This window comes from Tauraco erythrolophus, chromosome 20 (genome assembly GCF_009769465.1).
Source record: "Tauraco erythrolophus isolate bTauEry1 chromosome 20, bTauEry1.pri, whole genome shotgun sequence".
NCBI classification, from domain to species: Eukaryota; Metazoa; Chordata; class Aves; order Musophagiformes; family Musophagidae; genus Tauraco; species Tauraco erythrolophus.
In genome coordinates, this window is record NC_141484.1 from 3,197,177 (window position 1) to 3,221,726 (window position 24,550).

At 51.2% G+C, this 24,550-nt stretch overlaps 1 protein-coding gene across 1 annotated transcript; it reads right to left on the reverse strand.

Moving 5' to 3' along the window:
• Window positions 1–899: 899 nt before the first annotated feature.
• Window positions 900–23,359, reverse strand: AXIN2 (axin 2). The gene is given in 11 exon segments (XM_086624097.1): window positions 900–1,026; window positions 5,261–5,428; window positions 6,605–6,700; window positions 7,299–7,517; window positions 7,802–7,981; window positions 8,110–8,537; window positions 8,539–8,607; window positions 8,783–8,923; window positions 10,800–10,902; window positions 16,246–16,386; window positions 22,536–23,359. Coding segments are annotated over 11 exon segments (2,496 nt in total).
• Between the last annotated feature and the right edge of the window lie 1,191 nt (window positions 23,360–24,550).

Here is a 24,550-nt window from a genome sequence, read left to right on the forward strand (position 1 = left end):
TCAGGGTTTTGCTCAACTTTGCCTTAACCAAGAGGCCCTGGGCAGCACCTGGTACCCTCAGCGCTGACAGCAGCAAAGCAAAAACCTCACACCGCAGAAATCCATGGACAAAATCTCAAGTTGCTGTTGTTATATTGCATCTAACGTATTTAACGCTTAAGACCTTTATTTCAAATTAGAGCAGCATAGATTAAAATGCACCGGTCTCTAGATGAATGGTAGGACAGTATTTTTATTTCGGCTTTTATTATTTCTTTCGAAAAGTTTTATCTTCGCTTGGAGAAAATACTGGGCACAATGTTGCTCCTTCCCTCCTCCCCCTTCAAAAAATAAAAAAAATCATGAACGTGCTTATAGCCAAACTCCTAAATTTTAGACAGTGGGAACAATATAAAAAAATAAAATAATCCTTCCTCCCATCACCCCACTTCCCAGCCCCTCTCTTCTCCATTGTTAAAGCAGCATATCCAAAAACTGGACTTAAGGGAAAACAGACTGTTCAATAAATATCAATAAGGATTACTGTTAAGGTAAGCTATACACAGTTTCTCTTAGTCCATAGATTTCAGATCCCCAGGAAATCATATATTATGTATGGAAGTCTCTCAAACACGGTCTGCATCTCCAATAGCCAACAGTGGTCATGTTTTTAATAAATAGTTCAGGGTTTTTATCATCTCAGTACCTAACTCATGAATAATAACTGCCTTTTTTTTTTTTTTCCTCTAAGGCTAATTCAGCAAAGTCTTCATAGACTTCGCTTTTTTTCTTCATTGGTTCAAAACTTTCCTTCAGAGTTTGGTGTGTGGTTTTTTTTTTTTTTTTTCTCCTGGTCATCACTACTGTTGTGTGTCCAAAGACTTTTCTAGCTTAACTTTTCTTAAGAAACGCAGACACCATCAATCGATCCGTTCTACTTTCCCAAGGATCCGTCCTTCGTACATCGGCAGGATGGTTTCGTCTTCCCAAATCTCTTCAAACACCGCACCGCAGTCAAACTCGTCGCTTGCTTTTTTGAAGTAGTATCTGTGGTCAGGAGAATTAAAACACAGTTAAAAAAAACAAAAGGGAAAGCGAAGGATGCTTTGGCAGTTCTTTTAACCACAACATTTCCAATCTCTCCCTCCTAGGATGCTCCTCCAGCTCCCGGCGTGGCCAGGAAAACCTCAGGACTGCTCAGGTCCAGCAACATGAAAGCATCCCAGGAGCTGCAGGGACAGGGATGGGACAGAGGGAGCAGGGCTGTGCCGCTCCTCAGTGGTGACAATGGCTTCTACAGTGAGTAAATTACACACGTTGGCAGTGGATATCCTCAGCCGTAAAGAAAATTAGAAAGCACAGTGATTTCTGGTCAAATATCTTATTTAAAAAATAAATAAATAGAATTTCAAAGCAAAGTGTAAGGTTCCCCTCTTCCCCACCTTCTTTCTTTCATGTGTTTTCTTGTTTCAAGGCTGAAGCCCAACATTAAAATTAGCAACTGTTATTAAAGGAGAGGCTTTTTGGGCATACGGATGGATGAAAAGAAAACCATCCCAGCTCCCTGCAACGCAAAAGCTGAAACTCTGCGGTACTCCCACTGAAAAAAACACCCCGGAAAAAAAAAAAAAAAACAACCCTGGGAGCCTCACATTGGAAATAACCAAATGCCTAATTCACGTCTCCGTTTTAAGCGGCAGAAACTCCGGGAGCCGCGTCCCGCCGGCTCCCAGTGCGGCCCAGTCTGCGCGCTGGGACGCGGGGAGGTCACGCCGCGGTGTCCCGCGCTCCTGCTCTTTTGCTCCGGGTCGTTAGATCATGAAGCCAGCGCTCCCCCAGACAAAAAAGCACCCCCACCTCTCCCGTGTCAAACAGTAAGGACCCCTCTATTATCCTGAATTAGACCGTTCAGCTTCTTGATTAAAGGTTCCTTTTATCCCGTTTGGAGCTTTCTTCCTTCTAGGGCTGCTTAATTGCATATGCACAAATGAAGGGCTTCCATTCAGAGGGGTAGCATTTAGGGAGCCTGTCCGTCTGCCGCCGCACACCTCCTCCTCGGACATGCCTGCTCCCTTGGAAAAGCGCTTTGCCATCCGATCGCCAGGGCTGGAAAACCCTTCCTCAGATGGGTTACAAAGGAAAATAGAAAATAATTACCCCCGCTCACACCGCTCCCCTGTAGTCTGCAGACAACTGGGGTTGGTGGATATTTGTCAGGGGAAAGGGTTTTGCCATTGTTGTGCTTTTAGGATGGGAAAGGAGATGAAATTCAGCTCCCTTTTACTATTAAAGCTGAAAGAGCCACGGCAGGGTCTTAGAATTTTTTTTTTTTTTTTTTAGTGACTGTTCTATTACACATTTTTAAAATACTCAGTAACGACAGCCTGAAAAATCTATTTATTTTCAGGGCACATGAAAACTATTTTGGTAGGGGGCTAAAAGCTAGCTTCTTAGTCAAAGAGATGAAACCAGCTCCATTTAGTCAAGGTATGGTCAGGATTTATTTTTGTAAAGTCATTCCAAGCTGAATTGACACATGTTGCCTCTTTAATGGCTCAGCAAGGAAAAACATCTTATTTAAGCCCTTCAGAGCCTGAGCTTATTGAAGTCAGTGGCCCAGCTCCCACCAACTCTCATGCTGCAGGTCAAGGCCACAATTCCCCAGGCCAGCAGCCTTGAAACAAACCCAAAAAAACCCAAGGAAAGTTTGAATGAATTACAAAGAACTTTCTCTTCCCTTTCCCTTTCTCCACCCCTCTTCAGATAACAGCCGCTCTTCCCAATAACTTCCTCCACAAGCCCAGGCGCTGGCTGTGTTTACAAAATTTTTATTTGAGAAAACACGCTATGACCTTTTACATAATTACAACCTTATTTCACAGAGAAAAGGGAAAAAAAAAAAAAAAAGGAAGAGAGGAGGCAAAGCAAAAAAAAAAATCCTCCTCCACAACATCTTCAAACAAGTCACTCTGCTCTTATTTGCTCAGAAATGGGCTTTCCATTGAAATATATTTTATGTGGCGAGCTTTGCTCTTTTTTTTTAATTTTTTTTTTATTTTTTGGGACATCTGGCACCAATCGAGGCGAGCGGGCCTGGCGTTACAGCTCTGTTTTGAACCGCTGCCATCTTCGGATTACCCGACACCACCCAGTTTTTTTGTGCCTCTATGTTTGTTTTTTGTTAACGCCATCAGTATTAAATCACTGCTTAATTCCTTCATTTTCTTTTTTTTTTTTTTTTTGAAGGGAGGGTGGTGGTCAAGGAAAGCAAAGCAGCGAATTTCCCGGCGGCTGCCCCACGGCGGGACCGGCCGCGCAGCTCCGGCATCGCGGGAGCCCGAGGTACCCACCTCGCAAACTGATCCAATCAATAAAGAATTTGGAGAGCGGAGCGTTTCTGCGTGTCTTTGTGCATTAAATGAAAGGCAACGGCTTCAAAGCCATGCTTATTAAATGTGCCTTAAAAAGAAATCAATGCCAGATGTGACCAAAGCAGCCTAGTTAGTGCCTCCCCGTAACACACACGCTACTCCGGGCACTACGGACCTCTTCCCTGAAGGTCACCCGCAGTTTCACTCAAAGTCCAGCCAAAAGTCAAAGCTTAGATCAAAATGATTCCCCGGAGGTACACACATTTGTGTAATTAGTTTCACCTTGTGTCTGTGCAAGATAAAATACTGGGCACGTACCCAAGTTCCTTTTCTAAATTTCTGTATTGTCTTTACCCAGGTGTAAAGGGGTGAGATCTAAGCAAAACGTTGTTTCATCCTTGTCAGTCACTTAAAAACATTTTCTAGAGTAATTACGGGCTGACAAGGCACAAATAATTGCACCTGGAGGGACTTTCGGGCCACATAGGTTTTAGGAGCCAAGTCCTGCGCTTGGGCATCACGCAAAAACGTCATAGAAAACAAACAAACAAACAAAAAAAAGGAATTTTTTAGGGGGCGGTGGGACTGGAGCAGTGACAGACCAGCGACGAGGGGAGGGAAACTGGTCTGCAATTGGGGCATGAAGCTGCATCAGCCCAAGGAGAGGTGTGGTGGGCAGGAGAGGCTTTAGGGGCTGGAAAATGACACAAGGGTGCAAGAAGGTCAGGGACCTCTCCTGGAGGTTGTCCAGGTTGGGTGTACGTGCAGGTTGCTGCCATCTGATGGTGGCTGCCCAGGCTGCAAAGATGGTTTTAGGGGACGAATTGGCATTAATTCAGCCCCACAGTGCAACTGCCACAGCCAGAGCCCAGCTCAGCATCCCCCAGCCTGAGAGCACCCATGGGTGACCTACCTCTGGTCTGCACAGGTGGACTTCCCAAAGCTAGAGATAGGCCAGTGATGGAACATCGGCTGGAAAGTCCTCATACCAAACCCAAATGACCCATTTTGAGGTCAAAGCAGAGGCTGCCAGTCCCAGGGCAAACCTTCTGGCTCTTCGAAGAAGCACCAAATTCAGGGCAAATTCAAAACTTGAAGCTGGACCATCCCTCTCCTGCTCACCGTGCAGGAGAAGGGGCCAACAGACAATCCCACTAGTGCCCATGTCCACTGGGAAAGCACAGCAAAAAACAGCCAACATGAAGCTACTGCCATGGGAACTAGAACAGGTGAAGCAGCAAACTGGTTAAACTGGGAGCTGAGCCCTGGAAACCAGACAGGCAGGGTTTGGTGGTGACCCTGAGGAGAAATGTGGTATCGCTGACAGAGCTTTCCCTGCAGGGCAGAGGATTTTTTTCCCCTAACAAAGAGAAAAATGAGCTCCCCACCTCTCAGCTACAACATCCACTAAGATACAACATCCCAACCTTTCCCTGACCGCATTTATGGCCACACCATTGAAAAAAAAAACACGATTAAAAAAATCAAAAACTTAAAGGAGTAGGCAAAGCAGGAAGCCAGCACCAAGACGAATGCTGACCTTCCCCCCCTCCCCCCCAAATTGGGAACTGAACCCCATTGCTCCATGCCTTCACCACAAGGCCATCCCAGTTTTTCCTGGTATCTAAGCTTTCTGGACAAGGGTTGGGATGCAGAGCCTGCCAGGCTGCATCCCTGGGCAAGGGGAGGGATGGAGAGGTGGTGGCCCCGCAGCCAAGCTGCAGCTCAGGGCTCCTTTCTCCATCCCTAAGTTGCTCTTGGTTCGAGTAGGAAAAGAGTAAGAAGATCTACAGCCTCAGAAGAAAAAACCCGAGGTAAATGTGTCACTGCAGGTAGACCTGCAAAATGTCTGCTGATTCTTTTGACTTCTTAAAATATACAAAAAGAACAAACAAATCACAGATTCTTACCTGTAATTTCCCTTTTTGCTCAGCTGTTCTTTAAAGTGCCCAAGGGTAAGGCTCTGGGCCCTTAACATCCTCCTGTAGGGAATTTCTTCTCCGCAAAAAAAATAGGTGACAACCAACTCGCTCGACTGAGAGGTGTGAACAACTGGCAGTTTCTTTGGCTCTTTGTGACTGAAAAACAGAAAACACACACAAAACCCTCTATTTTTCCATTCAAGGACAAGCCCTTTCGCCGCGCTCAACCCAGCGGCGCTTCTGCCACACGAAACACGCCGGGCGTGATCCAAAAAGTCGGATATTCCCGTGCTCGCCGTGTGCACAGCCCTTCACTGGGCTGCCCCCGCATGCTGCCAGGGTGGGAATCACGGTGTCGCAAAAGACCCAGCCATGGGGAGACCCCTCATCCCATTTTACGGATGGGAGAACTGAGGGATGGAGGTCAGATGTTTGCTGGAAGCATCAGAGCAGGACCACAGGTCGGATGAGCGTGCGTAGGGCTCGCCATGGGCTAACCTGTACCCAGTGAGCCCCAGTACTGTACTCTGCTGATTTTAAAAGGCTCGTTACACCCATCTTCATACAAAACATCTGCCAAGCTGCTTTCTCCTGCACGAAACCACCTGCACCCACCAACAGCTAACAAAGCAAAACCACCGCCAGATTCTTCACCTGAAGTACACAGGTAATGTTAGTTTTCCCGGTGAGGATAAAATTAACTGGGTTTTGTCATCTGCACCAAGGAAGCCGTCTTAAAGAATAATTAAAACAATATTACCCAGCAAAATGGCAACGGTGTAGTGAATGCCGTGCAGCCAAATCTGCGCCCACTTCTGAGGCAACGTACACTTGGCATGTCAAAAGGTCACAAAGTGTTAGTCCGCAGTAATTTAGTCTTCCTAATTTGTTCTAAGTCTTTGTAGAGTGGCTTCAGAAAAAAAGCTGCTAGCAAAGACAGCTGGTGGACTTAAGGTCAACCAATTAAAAATGAAAGGCTCTAGTCAGGTGGCTCAGTCTGGACTTCAAACATTACTCATTGCTTAAGATGAAGAGGGTAAGAAAGAAAACTTTAATTATTTAGGCCATTTTAGACCTCTCTGTAGCAGATTTCTTGTTAAAAGAACCATCCTGTAATTAGACTAATCCAATCTTTGTCCACTTTACAGGAATGCACGTTAAAAAGAGCCAGAGACAAGATTTGAAAATGTTTTGTTCTTTCTTTAAGAAGAACGCTTGAAAGACGAAAATTCAGATGGAAGAATTTCCTCTTTTCAAAGCGCAATCCATTTAAGGAAAATATAAGCATTACAGATCCATTTCCCAACCCGTTCCTGAGCGCGCGATACTCACTCTTCTGTCGTTAGACTTGCACTGCAGAAAGGGCTGTTCCCCCCCGGAACGGCAGCGGAGTGGTTTCGATCCCTCGGCTGATTTGAGGTTGAACATCTGAAGGGGAGAGGGGGAGGGCAAGAGGGGAAGGGGAGGAAGAGGAAGAAGGAGAAGAAGAAGGAGAAAAAAAAAAAAAGACTTCTTAAAAACATTGTCGAAATACAATCTTCTTAATTGAAGTCTCCTGTGGGTCGTTAAGTTCGCTCTTTGTATCAACCCTCACATGTTGTAAACAATCAAAGGAAGAATTAAGAATGCTGTGGGCTCATTTATCCTCCCATACCCACATGAACGATAACCAGCCCAATTCTCCACTTGGTATGTAGCTGGAGCCCGTCCCAGAGGAAAAATGGGCAAATTACAGCCATCAAAAGAGTGGAAGTAATAGTCTAGGACTCAAACTATTTGCACCAGCGTAGGGTGGGGTTGGAATAAGGAGGCTCATCCTTGGGGCTCGGCCAAGACGCGCCGTCACGCGTCCCCACGGTCCGGCCCCGTGGCTGACCCTCTACGTAGACGGGGAGGACACCGTCCACGTTCACCCACCACCGTGGCTGAAGATGAGCCAACCCTGCACCCAGCAAACTTCTCTCCTACCCCTCCTGCTCCCCAAACCCCACGGAGGGACCAGGACCATCCCTCCCGCGGCCGTTACCGTTGCTTCTGTGGCTTGGAGACCTCGGCGAGGCGGCGGCACGCTTCCTCCAGCTGTGCCAGGGTGTTGGGCGGGGTGAGCGGGGGCATGGCGGGGTCCTGGACGAAGGGGTGGGCGGGCTGCGCCCCGCGCGGGTGGCTGCCGGTCCCCCAGGGGTGGTGGCGGCCGGGGGCCCCCTTGGCGAAGTCGGAGCTGTAGGCCTTCTTTGTGCTTTGTGTGCTTGGGGAGGGGAAGAAGTCGGGTTAGAAAAGCTGGAAAATATGACTTTAATAGCAGCTCCTATTCTGCTCGCTCCCTCTCAAAAGTCTGTCATAACATGAAAGGAGGTTTATTGCCAAAAACATGACATTTTTGTGGTTTTTCTGGTTCTGCGGAACAGCTTTTATATTAAACCGGAGGAGCAAAGAGTCTCATTTGTTTTTAGCGATTGTAAAAATAGACAGCCCGTGTAATATATAAATATTTACCGGGAGCAGTATTGCTGTAGACAGCTGCGTATTTACCTATGGGGCTTGTGCTTATTTTGCCTCTCGCTCTCCAGCATCCACTGCCAGACGTTCTGCGCCCGGTCCGCCTCGCCCCCCGGGAGCTGCACCCCTGCGGGGCCGGGCAGCCCCCCATCCCCGGCTGGCATGGCACCGCTCTCTGCTCCTCTGCTCGGCCTCTTCGGCAGCGTCCCTGTCCTGCGGATGGCGAGAAGAGGACACAAGCCCACCATCAGCCCCCCATGATGGCCCACGGCTGCCTGCTCAGCCCATGGTGGGGTGACGGTTCAGGGTGGGTGTGATGGAGAGAGATGCTTGTGACTTACCGGAAGGGCTCCAGCGGAGGGAGAGGGGGGTCCATGCTTTTGGGGTGGCCCCTGCACTTGGGGTAGCAGTAGTAGTCGCCGCCCGCCGGGCAGCAGCACTGCGCCCGCTGAGCCGCCTCTGCTTCGATCTGCTCCTTCGTCTTGGGCACGGCGTGGTGGTGGATGTAGTGGTGGTGGACGTGCTTGGTGGTCTGCTTGGTGACGAACCCCTTACCCAGCAAGGCGCAGGCAGCCGGCGATGCCACGCCGGGTGGCAGCTTGCCCGTCGGCAGGCGGTCGGGGGAGCGGGTGCGAGGGCTGTGCCTGCCTACGCCGGGCGACTGGCAGCCGGGGGTCTTCAGCACACGGGAGAGATGCTCATCCAGGATGGCCTGGGGGTCCTCCTCGTAGCTGCCGGAGGGCAGGAGTGAGAGCGGGTGCTGCGGGTGCTGGGGGGGTCGCCACTTCCCGACCGCTCTGCGGGCCAGCAGGGAGCTCCAAGCCCTCCTTCTCCTCGTCCTGCCGGCCGAGCGATGGCGAGAAATAAATACGAGGGGACGGGGAGCCCGCGAGGCGCGCGCCAGGATGTCCCCCCGCCGCGGGTTCCAGAACTGCAGCGCGATGGAAACGCGTTCCTCCCCACGGGCCCCCTCCCACGAGCTCTGCCCGGCCCCAGCAGGGTTAATCCTCCTACCTCCTGGATTTGCTGCAGCCTCTCCTCCAGACTGTCCATGGTTTCCTGCTCCTGCTTCAGCTTCTCCAGCCGGGAAATGAGCTCTGCGGCGAAGGCAGCCGGCTCCACCGGGGTCATCTCCTTGGGAAGACGGTGGGTCCTCTACAAGGAGCGGGGACAGAAGGCACAAGGCATGTTTAGCGCGGGGCGCGGGCGCTTAGCCGGAGCGGCACCGCCGGCCCCGCTACGCTTGTTGTGTCTCCATGTTTGGATGAAAAGACGACCGCAACCAGGCATGGGCTGCTCTGGATTTTTATGAGCTAGTGCTGTGGCCTCATGGAGTGACATCCTCCCCACCAGCGTTTGCCTTCGGCAGGAGCAGTTGGTCGCACTCTGAGGAACCCCGCTTGTTCTCTCTGTAGTACAACCAGCCCATCAGTAGCTACTCTGAAGTAGAAAATCTTCAAAGACTGTTGTCAAACATCAAAAAAAAAAAACCACCAAAAAAAAAAACCACCTCCAAAAAAAAACCCCTCTGAGGTGGGAGGGAGAGACTTTAACTCAAGGAATAAAGTGAGTATAAACAGAAAGGAGTTGGAAATTAAAAAAAAACAAGATGGGGGAGAAAAAGGGAAAGGAGAAAAAAAAAAAATAAAAAAAAAAAGAAGTCAAACGGTTGCAGATCAGAGAAGTGCTGGTAATTTATTTCCTGGCTACACACTGGGCACCTTTGAGGTAGTGTTGTCTCAACAGTGTCCTAGATCTCTTCCCCCCCCCTCCATCTCTTTGTACAGAAAATGAAGAAAGCTGCTGCAGGCGAGCGGTGCTACACTGCTGAGCTTGGCTGCCTCGAGCAGATCTATCAAGGGAGAAAGGGAACATCTCCAAATCAAGTGCAGAATATAAAAAGGCAAAATGCGAATTTCTGCCAAAAGAAGCAAACATGGCAGGAAAAGGAGGGGGGGAGAGGAAAAAGAAACCACCCACCCGCCTCTGCCCTCCCTCCTGCCACCCCCACGCACCCCACTCCCCCTCTCCATCTTCCCCCCCAAAAAAAAAAGCAGAAAGCTGAACTGCCAACTCCTTCACATACTGCCCACCAGATGAGGTGGGGCCTCTCTCCGGCAACCACTTAGCTCCAGAAATGATGTGAGGGTAGAAAAAGGCCACTCTGCTGGAAATTGTCACTCTTACACAAGCTGGCTCTATTCAGTCCCTGATCAAAGCACTGCCTTACAGAGAAAGTCGATTTGCACGCCCTGGGACAAAATAATCTAATTTACAAGCTCAGGCTATAGAACTTTCTTTATAGAGGAAGGGAGAAAAAAAATACCAAAAAGAAAAACCACATAAACCAACCCCCGCCCCCCCCTCCCGAAATATCAGCTATGATTTCTTGCTGCTTAAGACAGCAGAAAGAGGAATTTTAGCACATTAATCTCGAGACAAGATAAGTTGATACTTGTCTGTGTAAACAGTTTATTCACTGCAGGAATCGGAGTCTGCAAGTCAACCGAATTAGCGAGTCAGCGAGTTAATTTCCAAGAGCGCGGCGACGCCGCGAACCGGATCCGCTCACGGTGCGGCACGGCGCTGCTGGAACGTCCCTCCTTTGGGAGGTTCCTGCTTCCCCCCACCTTACAGACACGCGCTTCCGCAGGCTGCCGGTGCCACGCACGAGGCCAAGCCCCAAGGTGGAGGTGTCGGTGTGGTGGATGGAGCCGAGGCTCTCGCTAGACCCAACTGGGGCATCCCTGCGTGGGTTTAGACCAGGAAGACCAATTTGGTGCTGCTGAAAAGCCCTAATTAGCACCTGGCTTTCCAGGAAGGACCAAATTTTGACTGTACGCAAGCAGGTTTCTGCAAGGATGCTGAGAGCACACAGCTCCTGCCCAACACCAAGCAGCATCTCTTCTCAGGCATCATGCGGGGATGGAAACGATCTCCTCTCCTGCTCCCTTCCCTCCACGTTTGCCCATTGCCAATCCCAGCGTTTTCCATGGCCAGCCCAGTCCCTGCAGCTCCCACCTGGACTTACCGGAAAATGAGGTAGAGAAACTTGACCGTTGGCCTTGACGCTCCGATGCATTTCCCGCTGGAGCTGCTTCTTGCTCCCAATTCTGTACGGGGGGATCCCATCTCTGCACATGGAAGAGAGGTCACCATCAGTCGGGGCTCTCTCCACGCTCTAACCAAGATGTTTCTCCATCACCTCTGAAGCCACCCAAGCACACCGTGGGCCTGCGTACCCAGAGGTGCTGAGACCTCTGTATGTCACCTGAAGCCTCAAAGATCTGGCACCTTGGGAAGTGTCCATGTCACCATCTACAAGGATGTGCAGGAATACAGCAAAAGCTGAAAAGCAAGCTGAAGGCAACTCCACACTGGAAGACGCCCAAAGATCTCATCAGCTTCACTTCTGAGGAATCTCACAGAAAGGCCCTTCCAGTGCTGGGGTTCTGCTTCTGCACTGTTGCTTTTCCACCACTGAACTACACTCGCTAAGACCACAACTTTCCTCAAGCTCTGAAACAACCCACGGACCATTGGCACAGTGGAAACAAGAAGGAAAAGGCTGAAGATAGGTTGGCCACCAACAAGGCTGCTCCCCATCTCTAGCCCTACTGAAGACCCAGGATGTTTCTCCCGCCCTGGGGCTGGCCGGCACAGGTTGGCCACCGCCAGCCACGAGCAGAGCCAGCCTGTGCCCTCCAGACACACCGCTGCCCTCGGCCGCGCCAGCTCGTGGCCGGGGAGCCATGGGAAGAGCCCAGGCGAGGAGCGCCGGTGGGAACAGCCCCCCACACAGCCTGCTTGAGGCAACGCTGGGTGTTTCCATCTGTCCACGCAAAAAATTACCTCGGTTAGGATTAAAGGGCCTTCTACAGAGAGCGGGGACAGCCGGAAGAGCATGCCTGGAGATCCTGAATGTCTAATTCCACCTCTTCCCTCAGACTGAATAACCTGATCTCCAGTCCCGTCCCTTTCATCCACCTGCCCCCACGCCTGACTCATCTCCCGAGCGGACAACATCGCTCCTGCCTGAGGAGCGGTGGTGGTGGCGGAGCAGACAGCGGTAGCCCCACGCTCCTGCCCGAGGAGCCAACGTGGCGTCCCTGCGTGCCACCTCCCACGGCCACGGCGGTGGTGGGCATGCACCAACGTGTTTTGGACATGCAGCCGGAGACAAGGCGCAGGGAAAGCCTTCCCGGAGACACCGGGTCCCTTCCCTCGAGGAGGACAATCTGCTCCACGTTCAAGGTTTGAAGCACGCTACCTATCACAGGCCTTTGAGAAGATCTTCGCCAAAACGTCCGGTTGCTGTTAAATTTAGTGAGCAAGATTAAGCTGCAAAGTCCAGAGGGAAAGACCAGAACAATTTCATCTTAGAAAACTTGGGAAAATCTCAATAGCAAGAGAGCACACTGAGACCGCAGAGAAAGTCCTGGATGCTACAAGATGAACATCAGCCTCCTCCGGACTTGGTCCATGAACACAGGTTACGTTTCAAGTGGAAGGAGCTAATTGTCCTCACGTCCCCGTTTCACAACACGTGGCTCTGGAGCACCTTCTGGAGAAGCAGCCCCGTTACGTGCTGGCCATCACAGCCAGCCAAGGCTCCTGACTGCAGCCACTGGTGGCCACCAAACATTTCTGCTCCACAAACCCATGGGGCGACAGGGATCAGGGCACATGACAAGCTTTAGCTTTGGGGGAGAGTGGGGGCAAAGCAAGTCTAAGGTGAAAACCAAATCATCTGCACCTTCAGAGAAGCATTTGCTCACTGAGGCGTGCCGAGATAAGGGTCTCTTAGGGAAGACCTTGAATGCAGGGACTAACAAGCAAAACAGGCATTGGAAAGGTAAGGAAAAACACCTCCACGAGCACGTTACACACACGTGTATGTACGGGACTAATCCCGTTAATGTGTTCAATTAAAGAGGAGGTGTCCTCCATAACCATCAGCACAAGAGGCCAGATGAGGAAGAGCAGGGAAGCAGCTCTTGAGGCACCCAAGGACATGACCAAGGGACAGCGCGGAGTCGTCCCCAACCCCTCTGCTGCGGCCACTGAGCTGGGAGCACCTGTCCTTGTGGGGCATCCCCATGTCCCCAGCTTCCAGGGACTGTCTCTGCCCGAAGGGACAGTCCTGGGACAGGCTGCGGAGCAGGAGCGGGGACTCCCGCTGTTCCCAGGCAGGGTGGCCCAAAAAGGAGGAGGAAGAGCAACGCTGACCCAACAGCACAGCTCCTCACTTTGTTTAAGATTTGCCCGGGTTCAGGTGGGTACAAAAGCTGCTCCTTCCCCCCTAAAACTCCTCCAGCTGCACCGGAGAGCCCCACATCAAACCTCCTGCTCCCTCCTACAGCCCGGCCTCCTCACAAGAGTTCTACAACTTGTAACAATGCGCAGAATTAAAAAAAGATGTTTTTAAAAAAAAAAAAAAACAAAACAGAGGTATTTCACTGGGATGGGAAGGCTGTGGAGTAGCTCAGGAAAGTCATCCTGGGGAACGAGGAGCGACTTTCGGGGGAAAACAGAGAAAGCCAGGGCTGAAGGGGTGACCCATGGGTGATCCCCGATTACAAGAGGGACAGACAGACGGAGCTGGAGCCAAGCTCAGCTCAACAAGAGATATTGGGGGGGCAGAGGGAACCCTGATACTGAAACAGACCCCCCAGCCAGGAGAAAGAGCCTTCGAAATGAAAAGGCTGAGCTCGGCCAGAGGTCTGGGGCAGGACAAGGGTTAACCCCAACTCTCTGGGTGCCACCTCTGCCCTTGCTCCAGCAGCAAACATCTGCACTCGCTTTCTTGGCTACCAAAAGCTGCGGGGCTGAGGAGCTACAGAGTTTAGGCACTAAATAGTAGAGTTTAATTATAAACATTTCAGCTAACCAGGCTGGGGCTAAGCCAATCTGTTTCTGGGGGAAACACTAGTTTGAAGTCTTCTACCCAGTCAGCTGCCATTTAAGCTGAGCCAATTATCTTAGCCTTTTGACTCAGATGTGCCTGACCTAACCTGAATGTAGTTTTACTGCTGCTTTGAAATATCAGACTCATGCGCATATGCATTCACTCCCATCTTCATTTGGCAACGGCTCTGAAACAAGCCTCTGATCTTGCCAACATCAAAAGCCTGGTTTGTAAGATAAGGTAATATTTGAAGTTTGCTCAGCAGCATTCCCCTGTGTCCAAAGTAAATCCATAAATAAGATATAAGCAAATAAAAAAAAAAAAATCCCCTTTCCTCTCTCCCTCCCCTCCCCCCCAATCAAGAAATGGAAATATAAATTTGCATGATGCTTTGTGGCTATTACAAAATATATATGGACAGACTGATCCCTGGCAACTATAATAAAATAGAAAAGCCAGAATGCGTGCTATTTGAAGACAGTACAGTTTGGATTTAGATTTATTTTAAAAAAAAAAAAACAACCTCACTTTATTGCTATGTCTGACAGACTTTTCCAGAACAAGTTTTTCCTCTTCAGTTGATACCAATATAAGCCAAAAGAACTAATCTGCATCCACACTGATGAAACGGAACAAACCCGGGTCCTCTGGAAAAGGGGGGCAGAACCTCACGGGCAGCAGAGCGCCCAGCCCCATCTGCGCCCCGAACACATCCACAGCATCTTCAGGAACCAGCGGGGCCGGGAGAGGCTGCGAATGCCAAACACTTCACTGCCATCCCAGCAGCGGCAGTTTCACACCAACCAGCCTCAACTCTCAGCCCAAACCTTCCAAACCGCCCGTTCACCTCTCCCGCTTCCCAAACCACCCCGACACCCTGGCGCATCCGCCCGCTCCCGGAGCGTGGCTGCGGGGATGCCCGGGCAGCAGCTCTGCGGCAGGAAACACCGCGGTCCGGCTGCCCCCCGCCCTGCCCGCCGCCCCCCAGCCCGGAGCCGCGGGCAGTTTAATCAGCCGAGCTTCCCCAACCCCTCGCAGCCTGCGCGGGCCATTGTTCCGGCAGGAAAAAACAGGCAGGCTCCTTTCACCGTGCTTTATGGGGAGCTCCTATTCACTTGTTCAAGCAAATTTCAAAGCGGGCTGCTGCCCTCTCATCCCCGCTAAGCTCCCCTGGCCGAACAATGGGCTGAAAGCGATTCAGTTAAGCCTTTCATCCACCATGCACTTTATTTCTCACTCAGTGCTCTCATCTGTATAAGGCCCACAATTGGCATTGCTGTGAAGAGAGGGTATAATCCTGGCCCTGTGAATCCCAAGTGACCCTACACTGGTCCAGAAATGACTAACCCAATGAATGCTCTGTTGACACATGATCACATACAACCAGCGCCAGTAAGAAGAAATAAAGAAGTCACCCTATGATTCAGCTCTTTTATTTAATGCCAATATTGTTCAATAAGGGAATCTGGTGGGACAACAAACTATTTTTTTCCATAATATCAGTTCAAAACACACATGTGCGTTAAAAAAGAAAAGCTTTTTTTACGCATCAAGGATTTGGGGCAAATCCTGTTTTCCGTTGTGCATCATCACGCACATTGACTTTAAAAACCCAGCAGGCAAACCTCTCTGAGGAGCACACAGTAACCACCAGCCACGTCTCACAGAGACATTGGAGAAGCTTCACCTATGAGAGGAAGACCAGGAACACAGCACTCTGCTTACAGGTGGGCTTTTCTAGAGCACTTAAGTGAAGATCATGAAACACAAACAGCAACACCTGCCTTACACCCAGTTGAAGAAAACGGTCCTTAAGAGCGCAAAGTGGGTCTTACTGTCCCCTCTACAGACACAAAACCACCGTTTCTCTCCTGCTGCAGAAAGCAAACTGAGGAGGAACAGTCAAACGTCCTGCTCCCAGCTGCACACTCCTCAGCAGTCAGGAGAAAAAGACACATCCTGCAATTCCTGGGCTCCTCCACAGCATCATCTCTCATCCCTACACTCCTGAAAACACCCAGACCTGATCCATGCAGCTCCATTCAAATGGCTCTTTGAAGACTGCCCCAGCCACACTAGATGAGCAGCTATTTGCCCCTCCAGGTCACTGGCCCTATTACCGCACATTCTGACATTAACGACGAACCTTAATTACAGAAAGTACTTCCTACAGGAAGTAATCTCCTCTTTGATGACTGATAACTAGCTAAGGAAGCCTGGCCTTAAGACAAAGGCTGAGGGAGATATGCTCCTTGGGTTAGTCAGGCAGCACCATTAGCATAGGGCAAAACATGTTTGTTCAGCTGCAGTTGCAGAATGGCAATAGAGGGATTCATTATTTTACTCCATCCAACACCTCCGGCGACGGCAGGAAGAGCGAGCCCACGCTGCCCTGCTACACCTCCGGATTTGGGCGCACGCCTCCGTTTCGGCAGCCCCTAGTCAACGGCGAGCAGAAGCAGGGCGATGATCCCAGAGCCATCGCTCCCGTAAGCCCCCGCGGTGCATCGGTGCAGCTGATGGACAGATGGCATGTCCCAAAAGGACCTGTCCTGCATGAGATACTTACACACTGCTGTCCGTCATCGACATGGAGTCGTCCGTCAGGGCATCACTAGATATTTCACTATCGTTGGCGCTGGTTGCTGGGGCAAAAACATAGCCAGAATTCACATGGTATGGGTTAACTGGATCGTTCCTCTTGAAGGACCTAGGGACAAGCAAAACAGAAATCTAGTTACCAGCCAGTCTTGGGCTAGAGAAGAGCACACAAGTTTCATGGTAGCACTCTCTTTATGGGAACCATGCACACTGGCTGCTCAACCCCTTTAGAAGCATCTAACCCTCCACTGCTCAGACCAGCAGCAACCAGGACACGCTGTCTAAACACTTCCAAAGTCCAACTTCACAGGAGTTGCTTTCAGCATTGGAAGCGTGCTTTAGAAAACCCCAGGAAGCACCTCTACATACTTTGATCCCTTCAAAAACTTGGTCCTCAAAGCTGGACGCTGCACTGCTGAGGTCAGCAGGATTTTTGCTGGTGGCATCAGCAGGCAAAAGATCAGGAAGTTCACAGCTCAGGTCCCACTGAAAGCCACTGAGGCACCAGCTAATGAACACTTGAGTCTACTCTGAAGACAGCAGTTAGGGTCCCTTTGGGAATACAAGTTACGGTATCCGTGTTGCCTGAAACAAGAGAACTGCCTGAAACTACTGGAGCAGGACCACCATGCGTCAGAGGAGGCATGGACAGGGCTGAAATCTGCTCTCTCCAGCTTGGCCTCCCAAAGCTGGGTGCCATCTTCCTGGCGTTACACAAACACATGATAAAAAGGCCCAGTTTTTGGGAGAACCTACTCCTTGTTCAACTTGAGTTTTTGTGCGTGGAGTTGGGTGGGGAAGAGGAGGATGGGGGATGTGAGGACAGGAGCAGCAGGTTGTATTTTTAATGGACACATGAGTTACCAACACCAATGCCTTTGGCTTCACCCGGAAAAGCAAATCCAAAGCCCAGCCTGGATGTCTGAGTTGAGTACCCAAGAGTGGTCACGTGAAAAATTCACGGGCAGTGACATGGGCTGTGACGGAGCACCGCAGGGGTCACCACAGCAGGGTCACCGCATGGGGTGGGGGGGACACGACCTGGGCATCCCCCTGCCTGCCTCCTCCCATTACCCCAGCTTCCCAGCCAGGATCAATATACATATCTTGGGCAGGCGATAAGGGGATTATGCAGGGAGGTTTGAAAGCCCCAGTCAAGGTGCACATTTTGTTCCTCTTCCAGGGAAAGATGGGGTTGTTAAGCTTCTGCCTTTGTATATCAAAGCAAAAGGCCTTGTCATCTGATAAGGACTGCTGATTTTAATAATTAGGGCCACTTACCCAGGACCCGGGGGCCTAAGGAATGTACCAGCAGGCTCGGCAGGTTTTTTTTAATGGGCTTTCCACCTCCCTGCCCCCACAGGGGGTCGGAGGGGACCAGCTGGGTTTAAGTGAGCAGCAATGTCCTCCCACCGCCCGGCTCTCCATCCCTCAAACCAACCAGACACCCCTGCCACTGCCCACTCCCACTCCGAAAACGGGAGCCTCCACAAAGGCTTAAGTTTGAAAAGAAGAAAAAAGAAGAAGAGAAGTTTAAAAAAAAAAAGAAAAAAAAAGAGGAAAAAAAAAGAGGAAAAAAAGAAGAAAAGTTTAAAAAAAGAAAAAAAAAGAGAAAAAGGAGGAAAACAAAGAAAAAGAGGAAAAAAATGAGAAAAAAGAAAAAAGAGAAAAAAGAAAAAAAGAAAAAGAAAAAAAAAGAAAAAAGAAAAGACAAGGAGGGGGAAGTATGGTGGGGAAGATGGGCCTCTCTGGTATGAGAGGCGCGGGGCTGGCTGCAGGCAGGTATTCAGCCCAGCCGGGGCTGCATTCCTTTGCGAAGCAGGCCAAGGCATTTCTGATGGGGAGATCAAGATGTTAAAAAATATATATCTGGGAAGAAGAAGAAGAAAAAAAAAAAGAGATAGTAAGGAATGCCACAGGAAAGAAGTTAAATCTTCAAAGATAAATTAATTCCACATGTGGGTGAAAGCTAAGTTATCCTACTACTACTACTACTACAAAAGTTTCTCGAAAAACCACGTAGTCTTCTACTCTAAATCAGGGGGATGTGCAGCCCAAGTGACCGTTCCCGGGTCCTTGGTGGGCTTCTGGGTAGACTGTGTATGGGATGCAGCTCTTCAAACTACTTGATCTGAAACCATCTCAGGTCTTGAGAGCACATCCAAAGCCCAGGAGGCTCAGGGATGGAAGATGCTCCATGAGGTGCAGGGGTGCAGAAGGGTCCCCAGCACAGAACCATCACCTTGCCACCCCTGGATGCATCCAGGAGGGCTGTTTTGTCATGTTCTTCCAGCAGATGGGATGACTGGAGGGGCTGGAGTGGGGGCGGAGGCAGCAGGTCCCTATGAACCTGACACAGGGAGAGGAGGTGTGTCCAAACAGCGTTTGGAAAGATGTAATTAGAGAATGTGGCCAGAACTAATTCATTTTCTCATCAGTACTGGACTGCAGCACCCATTCACCTACCAACACCTCACGGACCAAAAAACCCCAAAGTTCACATATTTTTAAAGCCAGCCCCCACACTCCATCTCCAACACGCTGCCCCACAGAAACCCCCCAAACTGATGGGGGCTGATTTGCTATGTTTAATTATTATTCTTTTTTTTTTAATATATATTTTTTAATTTGACCACCTTACTCCAGTAATCACACCCAGATGCAGCGAGTTGCCCGCGAGGGTTCTGAATTCCAGCGGGAAGCGGTGGTCTCCTGCTGCACAGGCAAAGACCCGCCGCAGCTCCCAAACTCAACATGCAAAGTGTTTTCAGCTGTCAGGTACCAGTTGCTCTGGAGCTTCAAGGAGAATGTCTGATGTTTCTCAGCCTATTCTTATCTCGATGCGATGACACACAGCGTGTAACTCTCTCTCCATGCTATGTCGGGCAATGGGCATATCAGAGGTATTGTAACACCAGGAAAATTTCAGGGGCTCGTGGTTGTAGCCCCCCGTTAGGAGGGGGCAGTTTCAGAGCGTGGGGTTTTTCACTGTCAAACTCCACTTCTTCGAAATAAAAGCACTCTGGCAGGTCAAACCACAGATTCATACTGAGAGAGAAAAAAAACTACAAGGAGCATTTCGAGGCAAAACTGAATGTCATTTAGTATTTTCTTGGGACAAATATCACCGGGCAATCATGGGTTTAAGGATAAAAGGAAAAAAAAAAAAAACCCACACACGCACAAACGTGGGGGGAGGAAAAAAAAAAAAGTAGTATATTTTAACAAAACTATGTTAATCACAGCTTCCATGCTCTAATTGTAGAACACTGCTTCGAGCATAGCTTTACAATGGCATCATTTACTTTGATAATTGAAGCCAAACTTGGTTCCAATAACTTCACACACAAGGAGCTCCACCGGCGGGTCCTTTCAAAGGCCAGGAAGCACCAGGAGCTGGCAGAAGGCATCTGCAAGCCCCGGCCTCCGCACAGCAAGGAGGGTAATGGGAGGCAGATGAGTCCACCTCGGAGAGAACAAAACCACGCGCCGTGAAGGCTGCAGGGCTCCTCTGCGCACGCAAACCTGCGCGCGATAAGTTTAGCAGCGCGGATAAATAATAGCTGGAATTCCTGGAGCGTGGGGCCAGGTCCGGCGCAGCGTGGGGAGGCTGGTTCGAACGGCACCGCGAGCTAGAGGGGAGGGGAGTCGCTTTGAAGGACAAGAGGGAGGTTCTACATGTAAAATATTCCCTGTGTTAGAGCTCCAGATACACGAGCGGCAGCTCGCGCGCACGCGCCCGGTCTACGGCCGGGCACAAACACCGTGTTTTCACTTGACTTCTCCTGTTCCTGTCCATCACCGACGCTGGGGCCAAAGTCTTTCAACTCGCACGATTTCTGCGGTCTCCCGTTTGCCGCGGTTTTGGCCGTGACTCCATGCCCGGGGATGTCCAGGTGCTCTCTCATCCGAGATGGCTCTGCTCCCGCCGTTGGGTGTGCTCGGCCTGGCGCTCCTGGCTCTCGCTGGCATAATCACATCGAAACCCACCGAAGTGAATGGCAAAAGCCTGCACGGTGCTCTAAAACCAGAATGCGCCGAGCAGAAATTCTTTAATTCCATCACACGCACGAGGAGGGAGGTGTGGTTTGGATGCTCACCAGGAAAGACTTTCTGCAAGCTTCAGCTCCAGTCCTCAACGCAACCCTAAGCGCTGAGCGACAAGAGATACCCCATCTGAGATACCCCATCCATATGCTCATCAGCTTCTAGCACATGCACGCACAAGTGGCTTCACAAACGGATAGCTCAGGGAGCAACTGAGAAGCATCTCAGCTTGACCTCCCTCTCTTTGCATTGAGATCTCTTGGCCCCATGGAGAGCAAGAGCTCCTGGAAATTCAACAGAAGGTGATCAAAGCAAAACGCACCACCTAATGTCCTAGGAGGGTAGATCTGACATGTGAGGAGCAAGCTGCATTAATCCCCAGGCAGAAAAAAGATAAGAAAGAAAAAAAAAACAAAGAAAAGGAAATAAAAAAACCCAGCACTAATCAGGCAAGCAGCCACCATTCTGGGAGAGCTCTCCTGGACAAGGCACATGTGGGTTTTTAGCAGGGCCTGCAGCTCTGGTAGAACATTACAGCCAAACCCTTCCAGCACTGAACACCAACAAAGGCTGAGAGATAAAAGCATCAAACATCCCCCTCCTGGAAAGCACGCGAAGGGCAGCAGTTCAAACCAGGTTCTGGAGAGCAGCAGATGCTCAGGCAGCAACACTCAGGCACGAGATGAGGATCCCCAAACCCAAGTCCTCCATGGAGCAGCTGCCAGCAAGTGCCCCCCCCGCAGCCCCCCAGCAGGAGAGGTCCAGAGGCCACGCCGGGACAAAGCACATCCCTCCTGCCCGCACCCACGCCCATCACCCTCCATCACCCCTGTGCTGGCAGGGAGGGCCTCATGAGAGGGAGGGGACCAAAGAGGCCTCCGGCTCAGCAGGACCCTCGCAGGCGAGGGCATCCTCCCAGCTCCCGGCAGCTCGGCACCGGGAAGCCCGGCACAGCTGGAAGCTCTCGGCAGGGCAGGAGAGGAGGGTGAGCTCCAGCAAAGCCTCGCCAGGAGAAGCCTGATGCCCTTTGATGTCCATGAATCACAGACACGCTCTCAAAATTCCTGTAAACGAGATGTCAAACACTCACCACACCAAACCCCAACCTCCTGGGCCAGCGCAGGAGAGCGCACATCTGCCAGCAGAACCCTCTCCTCTCAGCCCTGATTCAACAATCCACATTTATGGCAAGGGTGGGGAGAGGAAAGAATACATTTTCAGAGGATTATACAACTCATCATTTGCTCATCGGAGTCTTTCTTCCACATCCCCCCTCCACTCCCCCTTCACTTGGAGACGGCTCTCACTTTCTTCACCCTCAACACCACGGTGCCACCAACATTTCCGACAAAAGAGAAGGGTTCGGTGACGCGGACGCACCCCAAGCCGAGGGCACGAGAAGCCCCTGCCACCACGCAACACCCTCCACATCCTCACAAGCTGCCCTTAGACACAACCACATTTTACTGAGTTTAACTTCCAGCACAAGGCCAACAGGAGAGCACCAAAGATCTACTGGAGGGATCTACTCTACTCCTCCTCTACACCTGGAGTGTCTCTATTACCTTAAGTACTCAATTTTAAGCATCCTCCTGTACACATTGGCTCAAAGCCATCCTAAATGGCTTTGACACGATACCAACACCCAACGCGATGGGAGAGGCTGTCCATCACACACAAACACACACACGGTCAAAATAAAAGCAGATTTTGTGCAAGTTGCAGAGTTTGATGCAATAAGCGCACACATTTCCTCCTCCATGACCGCACAATTGCTTCCCACATAACCAAGATAGTTAAACACTGGTCGATGGTGGAGTTGGGGAACTAGTAGGTTACATTATTCATGCGCCTATATGATCCACTCTACTCCTGCTCTTAATAGGTTTGAAAGTTGAATCAATAATTAACGAATGTCCGGAGGACATAGTTGCTATGAAGTTTTTGATCTATAAGAGAACTGAAAAAGCCAATAGGGCTTCAGAGCACAGTATCTTGTTTTCCTCTGTACAGAGGGGAAAACACAACTCAAACCCAGACAACACCCCCCAAATTCCAGTGTTTAGAGGTGCAGGGAAGCCCCTGTGCTCCTAGCCCCTGGGAAGCCCAGCCTCCCCTCGCCTCCCCGCTAGCTCCCCAGCAGCCTTCCAAAAAGGCACTCTCAAAGTCCTTAAAGTTGAAACAAAGCTCAATTTCCAGTGGTTCCCTTACCTGTATCCGTTCTCGATCGTTTCCGTAGATCTGACATTCGCCGTAACCCTCAACGTCTTGCTGGATAGTCCAACTACCGAAGGCAAGATTTTGTTTTTAAAGTCTGCACAGCTCCATTCCTCTTCTTCATTCAAGGTTGGGAGATAGCCACAGACAACTTTTAAGCTCCCCAGTCCATTGCTGTTCATGTAAGCAGGATTCTCTCCTCCACTCCTTACATATTCGAGGTATATATCAGAAGTTAAAAACATCTGGTAAGCATTTTCCTCCATCACAGTCTGAATCTCAGTCTGTGCCTGATCAAACATGATAGAATCTATCTGCTGCTTCTTGATGCTATCCCTTATGTAGGTCTTGGTAGCAGGCTTGAGCTGCTTGGAGACGATGCTGTTGTTCTCAATGTACCTTTTGTATATAGCTTTGGCTACTCTTAAAGTTTTGGTATCCTTAAGGTCCATCTGCCTGAAGCCATTGCAGGCGAACCAGAAGTCTAAGGTATCCACACATTTTTCCCTCTCCAGGAAGGTCCGAAAAAGATAGGCACCATCTTGATCTCCCAACAAGGAATGCAAGGATTTGGTCCATCTGGCCAGAGGGGAGTCTGGAGATGCACTGCCTTCCGGCTCCCCGAGTCCGTTCTCATTCCTCCGCGGGGCAGGAGGCACCGGCATGGCCTTGAAGCTTTGGCTTTTGGGGAGAAACGAGCTGGCGAGTTGCGGGCATGGTGCTTCTCCTTCCTCTCCTGGGACGGGGGGTCGGGGGGCGTCTTCCCTGAAGCTGCTGCTGGGGTCTGGGAGGTGGGCGAGGACCACGGCGCTGCTCATGGCTCCGGAGCCCGATGGGGAGAGAGGCTCCCAGTTGCTCCAGGAGCTGCCTGCGCCTCTGCCTTCCTCTGCCTGGAGTCAGCAGGGGATCCTCTGAGCCTCCTCTCTGCAAAGGGGAAAGAAAAAAGGGGGGGGAAGAGAAAAAAGGAGTATTGATCTAATCAAAACCAGATCCTCCCAACATCAAAGCCAAAAAGTAAACAGGCTTTTCAACTCTTCACATTCAAAAAAAAAAAAGGAGAGAGAGAGAGAGAGAAAGGCAGGGCAGAGGGAGCGCGGCTCTATCGCCAGCCCGATCGCGACTATCAGATCCGCTCCGCTGAACTCCCGACGCACTTTTAGCGGGGCCGGGGGGGGGGGGGGGGGGGGGGGCGGGGGGGCAGCGCGGCCACCTCCCCCCCCCCCCCCCCCCGGCAGCTCCCAGCAGCACAGGGCGTCCCTGCCCCGGCATCTGGTTTCCATTTTGCACCCCCCCAATACACACACACACTCTGCCCCTCGCCCTCCTCCAGCGCGCACGTTGCGCGCCCCATCAGCACCGCGCTGCCGGGGGCCGGCCGGTCCTCTGCCCCCCCCCGCCCCGTGACGGGGAGCACCCGCTCGGGAAAAAGGGCTTTTTGGGGCGCTTCTCTGCGGAAACCAGATGCTGGAGCAGGGACCCACCCTCCCCTTCCCAAAAAATATCCGGCGAGGGGGAGAGGTTGAGGCGCAACGGCCGTACCTGGGCGCTGCGGGGCATCCCGGGCCGGGCGGGCGGCCCCGCGCCCCCCCGGACCCGGGAGCCATCAAATCCAGCCCCGGGAAGAGGAAAATAAATAGAAAGGAGCACCGGGGGGGGGGGGGGGGGGAGGGATCGGGGGGGGAGGCAGCCCCCGGGCGGCGCCGACCCCCGCGGGCCGGGCTTCCCGGCGCTGGACCAGCGTGCAAAATAATAGTAATAATAATAATAATAATAATGATAAAAACCTGCTCCAGAAATGGCGACGGGCTGGGAGGAGAGAGGTCGGAGCCGGAGCTGGAGGGGGGGAGGAAGGGGGGAGAAAAAAGTCCGAAGCGACTTGGCTCCTCCGAGCCCTGGAGCCTCCGAGCCCTGAGCAACAAGCCGACCCCGGCCGCGCCCGCGGAGGCACCGCGCCCGCGCAGCGCGGGCACTGCAAGGCGCGCACGCCAAAAAAAAAAATAATAAAAAAA